We start from the raw sequence: 10,019 nt of genomic DNA, 5'->3' as shown, positions 1-10,019 counted from the left end.
TGCTCCTTCCTGACCATCAGTGTTGCCAACACCACGATGTTAAAAAGGTGAACAAGTTGTGTAATGCTGAAACTTCCCCACCACGTTCCTTCCCTTCCAGCCTTGCTTTAGTCATGGAAACAGCTGTATTTTCAGTCAGCTTTATTGATAAAATAAGTTTACTGTACAGTACACAATTCTAGCCATAAATTCTTCCCAAGCCATCTGCATTACAAAAATAACAGGTATGCAATGAAAAATAGTCACTCCACACACTGTGAAGGCTCTTCAGGATCCTGAAGTGGTCAGGTCAGGGGAGCAAGTATCAAATGTGAAGACTGGAAGTAGATAAATTAACTCACATTTTCCTTTCATTTACAAAAATAAACACTAATCAAGCATTATTTCATAATAGAGCAACCTCAGAGTACTGCCCCAGACCAACACCCCTCCTCTGCAGCTGGCAGCCAAGCCACAAGTCAGCCCTGGAGCTGCAGCAGCATCAAAGGGGTGAAATGTCTCCGACACCCGTCAGTGGCTGGAAAGGTGCTTTAGAAACAGGAACTTCACCAACTGAACCCAAAATCTCTCAGAAGTTTGCAACAACACAACACTGCAGTGGAAAAAGATGTTGCTTTTGACAAGCCACAGCAGAAATGCAAAATCTAAATTAGAGAAGCACTGGCAAGGTTTTACAGATAGTAACAGCAGGCCAGAATCTTCTGTGCTTGAGCTAAAATGCTCCCCAAAAAATTCCCCCTGGATGTTTAGCCAGTTTGGAGATGGTTCTCTCTTTGTTTTCATTTATTTGACTGTCCTCAGTGTGTTTTTAAACTTAGAAGCCAAAGTGCTCTGGAAAGAAAAGCAGCAGCTCCTCCACTTACCAAAAGGGCTGTGAAAAGGAGCTGATTTATCTCCTTCCAGCTTATACATTAACTGAGGCCCAGAAGTTGGAATCAAATTGGCACACTTGCAAGTGCTGGATCTTAGTTCCTTCTGCCTTGTCACTGAAAATCAAACTTGACTAAGTGCTGATTTCAGAATAGTACAGCTCTGCTTCACTGACTGTAAAACCTTTTGGTGACTACTTAGCACTGAAAAAAGGAAAATTAAGAGCATGAACTGCAGGCTGCCAACTTTGCATAGAGCTACTTCCTCCTTCCCACCCACCTTTGTGCTGCCATTGCTTGGGTGCTTTCCAATTGCTGTTTCCCAGTTAGGAAGTTTGGGCAGGAAATTGGAGAAGGAATAGATGGGAATAATGTGGCTTCTTCTGCCTCTATGCCCTTGCCATCAAACAGGTTTGGCAAAATGGGATTTATTAAAAAAGAAACCAAAGGAAAAAATGCTATGTGGATCATGCACAAAGTATATCTCTGAGTTACTGATTTTTAGCCAGAGATTGGACTTGAAATCTTACCTTTTATTACAGAACAGTTGCACTAAAACTTCGCATGAGCAATAATTTATATAAATTACTTGAAATCTCACCTTTTACCTGTAAAATGACTTCATACAAAAAGAATTCCCATTAATCCCTTTCCTACTGGAGCTGGGCCTGTGGCAAGGAGTCTGCCATGCCAATGCAGTTTGTGTCACACACAGGAGAGCCACTGAGCTGGAGAGTGACACGTTCTCTTGCTGGTGCCCTATTCAGTACAAGTGCCTGAGCAGTGAGCCCTGGTAAGGTGTGCACTGAGGCCTCCTGGCCCCACAGCCCTCAGCTCCTCCTCAGGCTCAGGTCGCTGCTTGTCACTAACCCTGACAGGGAGGTGCTCTCTGATGCCTCCTCTTTCTTGAGGTTCAGAAAGGATTCTCGAGTGATCTGAAGGATTTCTCTCAAGCCTTTGTTTTCTTGCTAAAAGCAGAGAAAGAAAGAAGGCATTTAACGGGACTCCAGATGAGAACTGCATTAACAACCACACTAATGCAAGAGGATTAAAATCCCTTATTCTCTTCTACAACAGAGAACATCAGGTGCTCTGGAGGGGCCCTTAAGCATCCCCTCTGCACCCCCCATGGAGACAAGAGCTGGAATGGAGAAATGGGAGGAACAAGGGCAGTGTGACAGGACAGCCCCTGCTGCAGTAACTTCCCAGGTGGAGTTGTGGGGCACTCCCTGCCCTCTCCTGTGACAGGACAGCCCCTGCTGCAGTAACTCCCCAGGAGGAGCTGTGGGGCACTCCCTGCCCTCTCCCGTGCCAGGGCTGGCCCCCCCTCACCTCGAGCTGGCTGATGCGCTCCTGCTCTTTGCAGCCGTGCCTCTCATCGATTTCAATGGCCCTTCTCATCACTGCTGCCATTTCTGTGATCTGGTCCACGTGCACTTGCAGCTCCTGAGGCACACAGAGGCAGTAATGGGTTGTCAGTAGAATCACAGAATGGATTGGGTTGGAAAAGCCCTCTGAGATCATCAAGTCCAACCCTTGGGCCAACTCCAGTCCCTTTACCAGATCATGGCACTCAGTGCCACAGCCAAGCTCACCTTAAAAACCTCCAGGGATGGGGAATCCACCCCCTCTCTGGGCAGCCCATTCCAATGCCTGAGCACTCTCTCTACAAAGAAGTTTTTTCTCATCTCCAACTTCAATTTCCCCTGGCAGAGCTTGAGCCCGTGCCCCCTTGTCCTATTGCTGAGTGCCTGAGAGAAGAGACCAACCCCCACCTGGCCAGAACTTCCCTTCAGGGAGTTCCAGACAGTGCTGAGGTCACCTCTGAGCCTCCTCTTCTCCAGGTTGAACACCCCCAGCTCCCTTAGTATACAGTAATTTTTAACAGAACAAAGCATTAAATGTGCATCATTGTAACTGCTGTGACAATTTATTAACACAGCCCTAAATTTAAGAAAACAAAGTCTAACTTTATGCTGTAGGTGGTCATTTGTTTAAATGAATCTGGTTTGCCACACAGAGATCCCTTTTATCAGAATTTTCTAGAAGCTTAACTGTGCCTTCCCCAGCCTCCAAATGGAGTCAGCCCTGTCCTTGCCCTGGCAAGGCCCTCCCGAGCAGCAGGAATTGCTGTGTATCATTTAGGATATGCAAAACAAGTCAGCTCAGCTGAGAGCAGCAGGGTCTGCCACATTCTTTCCAGTTGGAAACCTGATCTCCAGGACCAGCCCAGGGACAGGCATTTATCTCTTCAGAGGACCAGGTGGACTGTTCACCCTTTTACTGTGGCGTGGATTAGGAAACTCACATCTGTCCTTCACTCTTTAAGATACTTCTGCTTGAATCCACTTCCAGTTCCAGCTGATCTGGGATCTGGGGTTCAGGGAACACTGAAAGGGTCACTGCTGCCTTTCCCTGCAGAGCTCCAGGAAGAGGCTGTGCCCCTCAGTTAGGCCAGAGAATGGGATGGTGTTTCCAGAAGCTTTTGTCTTGTACTGTCTTTTTCTCAGCTTGTCTTTTACTCCAACTTCACTCTTTGTCATTCCAGCCGCCCAAGCTCTAATTGAGCTGTTTACTCTTTAAGTGCGCACTCAGAATGAGAGGGGATGGGCAAGAACTTGCTGTGAATCTTGATTTGCTTCTCAGTTTGCAGGGCAGGTGATGACATGAAGCACTTTTTCAAAGAACCCCCAAATTTAGCCTGACAGGAAGCTGTGGCCAGGCAAGGATGGGCCCTGAGGAAGCCCGTGGGTTTCAGATACACTGCTGTCCTCCCTGCTTCCTATTTTCCCATTTTCTGTGCCCTCTGGATCAATAGGACTTTGGGCTGTTCCACAGTCACTAATGTTAGATCAGATACAGCACACTGTGAGCTTCTGCTCTGGAAAAAACTTACGTGGTGCAACAGCAAAGAATGCAATGAAAGTGAAAGCCTCAAACCTTTACCAACACTCTGTGCTCGCCTTTCTTTGGGGATTTTCCTCCAAAGAGAAATAAAAAGAGCCACAGAAGCTTTCAGGCCTTGTTTCAGCTCAGCAAGTTCAAACAGCACACTCAGAGCAGGGTCATTGCTGCCAACACTTTTCTTCTTGCATACAACACTGCCAGAAGAGATTGGTGTTTTATTTAAAGCAGATGCAGAAATCAATGACCTTCTGTAAACAGGCACTCAAGGTAAGAGCTGGCACTTGATTAAGCAGCCCTTTCTGGGAACAGCTTCACTGCTTGGGTAGAATGGAATTTTTACTTAACAAGACAGAAATATTTCAAAAGTGCTTCAAGATTGTTCAGTCTGACTGAATATGAAGGCTGAATCCGAAGCGGCAGGTTAAGGGTGATAAATCCCTTCCATTGGGCATTCTTGAGGGATCAGGTTTAACAGAAACATTGAAGCCTAAATCTCCTGTTTCAATAATATTGGGTGATATTATTTTTTCCCCACAACCCTGTAATCCATGCAAATGCTCCTACATGGATTTTCCAAGTGCTTCCGGGGATGGATGCAATTCTACCTCCCTGTGTTGGCACACCTGGGGCTGTAGGAGATGTTGTACCACGTGCTGAGGTAACTGCTCCTGAAAAGGATCTATACCTGTCCCTTTCTATGATTTTATGCTAAAGATACATTCTAATTAGTAATTTTCTTCATACTAATAGCACTAATTGCACACAGAGGATGCTGTGAGCAGGTAAGAAAGCAACAAATTCTTAAGCTTTGTTTTCTCAGTGAGCAACCACCGACTTTGCTCTAATGATTGGTTAATTTAAAGTGTAACCTAATACTTTGTTACAAAGTTTCTGTTTGTTTCTGTTAGTGACCTGGAATAATAAGTTGTGCTCTAAATACATCAGAGAAGCCCGAGCTATGCATTAATGCTCTAAGAGAATGTATCAATCTTACATGAAGCTGCTGAATACTCAGATATACCTCACCCATAATAGTTTAGGAAAATGTTGCTTAGTGGCACTTTGCTTTTCAACAAGCCTCTGAAACCCAACTAATGCCAGCAGCTTTCCCCACCCTTCCAGCACCTCCGGCTGCTCTGGATCAGCAATCCTGGCCAGCACTGAGACCAGAACCAAGGATGAAGCAGGAAACACAAGTGTGTGTTCAGTTAGTCAATATTCCAAAGGGCTTTTAAAATCTTTTTTTTTCTTTATGATATTTAGGGTAAAAATATTTGAATATTGAATTTAAAAAGCTTGTTCTTCCTAGTAAGTACAGGTTTACTAATTAATTAAGTAGATACAGTAATGAAATGCTACTTGTTAAAAGTTGAAATAAGTGAGAAGCTGGTAAGGTTGAGTTACTCACCTGATCAAGTTTCCTGTTCGTGTTGCATAGACTGGATAAGAAGAATTAGGATTTGTACAATGATAGAAAAACTGAGACAAAGTAAACTTTGAACTGATCCACTACCAAGTGTTAACTAAAAAAAGGAAAACAAAAGCAGACCCCGCAGTGAGGTCGTTACCTTGGAATGTTGCTCTTTTAACTTTGTTATTACACTTGGATCATCCTTTTTGCTTGCCATCAGCAGCCTGAACATCTGCTCTCTGTACTTGCTCATGATGAGCTCCAGAGCAGACTGATGCTCCTCCAGGGACGTGCGCAGCTCTGCCGACAGGATTTAAAGTTCAATGAGAGCTGAACGAGCAACCACAACACAACACAAACCTATTTCAACCTGAGAAAACCCAAATATGCCCATAACTGCCCATTCCTGGGTTGCAGAATTAAGTTCTATCTCCTCACCTGTGCTGGGCTTTAGATAAGAAACCCTGAGATTGGCTCAGTTGGTGAAAACTTGGCTGTAATAATGCCAGGGTCATGGGTTCAATCCCCTGTGTGGGCCATTGACTGAAGAGTTGGACTCGATGAGCCTTGTGGGTCCTTCCAACTCAGAACAGTCTGGGATTCTGGGATTCTGTGACTGAAAATGTAACTTTTCCCAAACCTCTCCTTTTGTTCATCAGTCCCAGAGGTTGGACATGAGGACTCTTAGACTGTATTATAGAATAGAATCATAGAATGACAGAATCGTAAAATCGATTGGGTTGGAAAAGACCTCCGAGATCATCAAGTCCAACCCTTAAACTGACAAATTGAGATTAGAATAAACAATTTCTTCCCCAACTATGTTTTGAGAGGAGATCAGTGTAAAAGTTTCCCTATTTCCAGTGGTGCAGACTGGAACCTAGAAAGGATAGACTATTCCTGTTTTACCTTTATTCTCCTGTTGCAATTCCCTGATCTGTCTGTTCTCTTGCTGGATGCCCATCACTAGCGTAGACCGAGGGCGATGTCTTGCTACTTCATTGAGCTCTTGGATCTCTTCCTGGTACTAGTTATTAAAAAACCAAAAAGGCACAACATCTGTGAGTAAACAAAGGCCGGCATTACACAGCAGGCCACAAAGCACCCGCTCTACTGCCAGTCAGTCTGTAACCAGCAAGACAATGTTTGCTTTTAAGTAATAATATCAAACACACGCCCTTCTGACTGTGTTGCTGACACAGTGCCCTTTAGAGACACAAAGTATCACCTTTGTTTCCAAACAAGTTTCATACCACAGATGTAGTGGGTGTTATTTATCCTTCAGCTACTGCAAGTGATGATCACCATCAGGTAATTTAAACCTGAGGTGTGGTAAAGACAAACCATGAAGTATTAACCTCTCTGTATCTACTGTGGCTTCCCAATCCATTAAACTACAAGATCGTGTGGATAAAAGTCACACAGATCCCAGTGAGTGGATCCTGACTCCCAACAAAGGGTAAATTCAGCACTCCTGATCTGAAGCCATGAAGCCTCAGCATGACAAGTTTTACAGGGATGAATCATTATTTTATAGCCCCTTTGAGATATCCTGTGTTCCATTAAAGTGAGGAGATGAGCTCCCACATGGAAAGTCAGGAGTTCTCCACCGAAAGTCACACTCAATCCAACAACGCCTTAACATTACAACAGCAATGATCACAACTGATCATTTCACAGGCTCAAATCTATAAACAGCCTATTTTAGGTGTCGGTCACACCTGTAACAACAACAAACACCTGGTTTGGCATTGAGGATTACCCAAACACTGCACTGACTCCACACTGCACAGCGGCACACAAGGGGTGCGTGGACAGCAAACCTGTTTCATGGCCTCGACCCGCTTGTTGAGCGCCGTGGTCTGCTCGATGAGCGCCTCTGCCGCCGTGTCGTGTTCCCGCAGCCGCTCCACCAGCGCCTTGGCGTCCGCCAGCGCCTTCTCGATCGTGCAGCTCATTTCTGAACACACAAAGAAAGGCAGCAGTTCCACCACACCCTCCTTCGCTGCACACACAGCAACTATCCAGGGCATGGAGCTTCTTTTCTTTAGCCTAAAGCAGCTGAATGCAACCTCCTAAGTCTGATAAACTTCGAGGTAATTGAGGTATAAATCCAGGTTTACAGTGGGCTGGAAGATTTTGATGAGTTACATCAGCAGAGAAGGAACAGCTCAAGCTGATGGAGGAGGGAAAATTGCTCTGGGGAAACTCAGAAAACTAAAGGCTGTGTTTTCATCCTGTCTATAAATGAACACAAACATCACTGCGTGGAATCAACAGGATGGAGAAAGACAGCGAGGAAAAGGGCTGACTGCATAATTAAAACACCGGCTTCTAATTGCAGTAGTTGTTAACAGAAATTACTTACTGTCAGAATTGCCAAACTTGCAAAATTCCAACATTTCCAAACTGGCCTTTACATTGAATTGGGTTTTATTCATGGTTGGTAGATTAAGTTTCAAGACAGATTCTCAGCCTACTTTTTTACTTCCTTTTAAGAAACCTTGCACTTGTTCTACTGAGAAGGAAATCTGTTTCAATGCCCTTCAGCAGTCAGACAGCAGGGGCAGAGGTTTAGGAGAGTTATGGGCCTTATTGATACCAGACTTTATCTTTGTTTTCGGAGATATTCTAAGGCACAAAAAGAACTAAATCCATTTCTTAGCCAGGCTTCTTGGGAAAGTAAAGATTTTTGTAAGGATTAAAGATTATTGAGTCTTTCCTAAACTTCAAGTTGATTTTCTAACTTTTTCAGGCCCCTTTACAAATCACAGCACAGGATCTTTAAGCCAAGCTTAAAGAAATCCTCAAATTTACCTCAACTGACCTTTCCCCACTGCCCCAGGTAAGGAAGGATATTTCAAACCCCAGAAATTTAACCTGTGCTTTCTGGGATTCATCCAGATTCCCACTGGACCACAGGAGTATCACAGACAGGAGATGACTTTCCACACTAACTGGCTCAACTGGTGCAGAAACTGATTTATGGGGGTCCGTGTTTAAGGAGAAGCTGGAGAGCAGTTTACCTCAATTCACAGCCCATGCAAAAACAATTTAAAATTCTCTCCTGTGAAAAACAAAACCTTTGCCTTATCCTGAGACTGAGCAAACCCTGTGAGTTAACCTGGATGTTTAGGGAGAAAAAACCCCAGTTAATCAAATATAATTGATTTAAACACATTCTTACAGTGCACTATTTTTTATGAGTGTGACTACAGGAGCCAAACTTACCCATTCCTGAACTCTGCCCTGCCAGAGATTCCCAGTTCAGTCCAACCTTGTCAACAGGTAGCAGAGCAACAACCTCACACAGCAACACCCCTCCCACACACCATTCCCTGGCACTTCCTGCTATTTACTAATGGCTTTCATTAGCAAATTAGAAAAGAACAACACCAAAGAACAGATTTCTGTGCAACTACCGCCTCCCTCTCGTTTTGTCCCATCTTTCCTTCCTATCCTTTCTGGAAACCTCATTTTCCCACAGCGACCAGTTTGGCAGCGCTGAGCCAGGATGGAGTTTCCAAGGAATTCAGGCTTGATGGGAAGGTCCACCAGCGTTCCCGGTGGGACAGGAGCATCCCGAGGGTGTCACTGCCACATTCCCGGTGGGACAGGACCATCCCAGGAATACGACCGGCACATTCCCGGTGGGGACAGGACCATCCCGGTGGCGTCACCGCCACATTCCCGGTGGGACAGTAGCATCCCGGGGATGTCACCGCCACATTCCCGGTGGGACAGGACCATCCCGGGGATGTCACCGCCACATTCCCGGTGGGACAGGACCATCCCGGGGATGTCACCGCCACATTCCCGGTGGGACAGGACCATCCCGGGGATGTCACCGCCACATTCCCGGTGGGACAGGAGCATCCCGGGGGTGTCACCGCCACATTCCCGGTGGGACAGGACCATCCCGGGGGTGTCACCGCCACATTCCCGGTGGGACAGGACCATCCCGGGGATGTCACCGCCACATTCCCGGTGGGACATGGGCACCCCGGGGGTGTCACCGCCTGGAGTGTTGCCTTTCCCCCCCTCAAAACTCACCACCATCGCGATGATGAGAGGCGACAGCCGCAACTGTCGCGACACCGGCGCTTCCCCAGACGGGCACCTGAGGGGTCCGCTGCCCGTCCGAGCCCGCAGGTCTGATGGAGGTGGGGGGACTCCTCCTCCCTCACACCCCTCACGGCGCCCCGGCCCTGGGGCGCCCTAACGCGAGTCCGCCGCGCTCCCGACCGCCCGGTCGCAGGCACTGCATCTCTCCCCGGTGCCCGCGAAGCCCTCCCGGTACTCACTCATGCCCGGGGTTCCGACGGCGCCGGGGGACAGCCCGGAGCGGCCCCGCCGGGGACAAATGGCGGCCTGAGGGGCGGGAGGCGCGTCCCGGCACCGCCAGGGGGCGCCGCGCGCGGCTCTCGCGAGAGGACACCCCTCCCCGGCGCAGGTCTCGCGAGAGGTCACGCCCGGGGTGGGTTTTGGGGCCAAACTCCGCAAGTTTGGGTTAAAATTGTTACTGAGCGGGACAGGCGGGACAAAGGTCTGCGCTGTGAGGGCTGCAGGGGCTGTCAGGGGCACGTTCTCTCCGGCGAGGCCCTGGAGTGTGCCAGGAGGGCGCGTGGTTTGTTAAAATGTACAAATTGTGGCAGTTTCGGGGATTGGGGCCCTTTTGTGGGTCACCCACAGCGCCTGCGAACCGGAATAAAGCGGAGAAATCCCTGGCAAAGTGGAATAAAGCAGAGAATTCCCTTACGGATTGAAATTAAGCACAGAATTCCCTCGCAGACTGGGACAGAGCAGAGAATTCCCTCACGGACTGAAGTAAA

The 10,019-nt window shown here is 47.2% G+C and overlaps 1 protein-coding gene across 2 annotated transcripts; it reads right to left on the bottom strand.

The window, feature by feature from the left end:
- Positions 1 to 124: 124 nt before the first annotated feature.
- FGFR1OP2 (FGFR1 oncogene partner 2) lies at positions 125 to 9,590 on the bottom strand. Of its 2 annotated transcripts, none has more exons than XM_071551617.1 (6): positions 9,492 to 9,590; positions 7,011 to 7,147; positions 6,097 to 6,214; positions 5,345 to 5,487; positions 2,202 to 2,315; positions 125 to 1,837 (listed from the first exon to the last, which is right to left on the bottom strand). In XM_071551617.1, the coding sequence occupies exons 1-6, from the start codon at positions 9,493 to 9,495 to the stop codon at positions 1,700 to 1,702; spliced, it is 654 nt and encodes a 217-aa protein (XP_071407718.1). In that variant the 5' UTR covers positions 9,496 to 9,590; the 3' UTR covers positions 125 to 1,699. The 2 variants fall into 2 exon arrangements, with proteins under 2 accessions (XP_071407718.1, XP_071407719.1); XM_071551618.1 differs by lacking the exon at positions 9,492 to 9,590 and adding an exon at positions 8,419 to 8,503.
- Between the last annotated feature and the right edge of the window lie 429 nt (positions 9,591 to 10,019).

The sequence above is a fragment of the Pithys albifrons genome, chromosome 3 (genome assembly GCF_047495875.1).
Source record: "Pithys albifrons albifrons isolate INPA30051 chromosome 3, PitAlb_v1, whole genome shotgun sequence".
In the NCBI taxonomy this organism is placed as follows: domain Eukaryota; kingdom Metazoa; phylum Chordata; class Aves; order Passeriformes; family Thamnophilidae; genus Pithys; species Pithys albifrons.
Note: the sequence above shows the minus strand (reverse complement) of the source record. Positions and strands in the feature narration are given on the sequence as shown.

Excerpts from the sequence above, each read along its gene's own strand:
- FGFR1OP2 (XM_071551617.1), bottom strand. Across the intron at positions 6,215-7,010 it reads GGGTCGAGGCCATGAAACAG|TACCAGGAAGAGATCCAAGA; the intron begins GTTTGCTGTCCA and ends TTTAATAACTAG. Across the intron at positions 2,316-5,344 it reads TAAAAGAGCAACATTCCAAG|GAGCTGCAAGTGCACGTGGA; the intron begins GTAACGACCTCA and ends TGTGTGCCTCAG.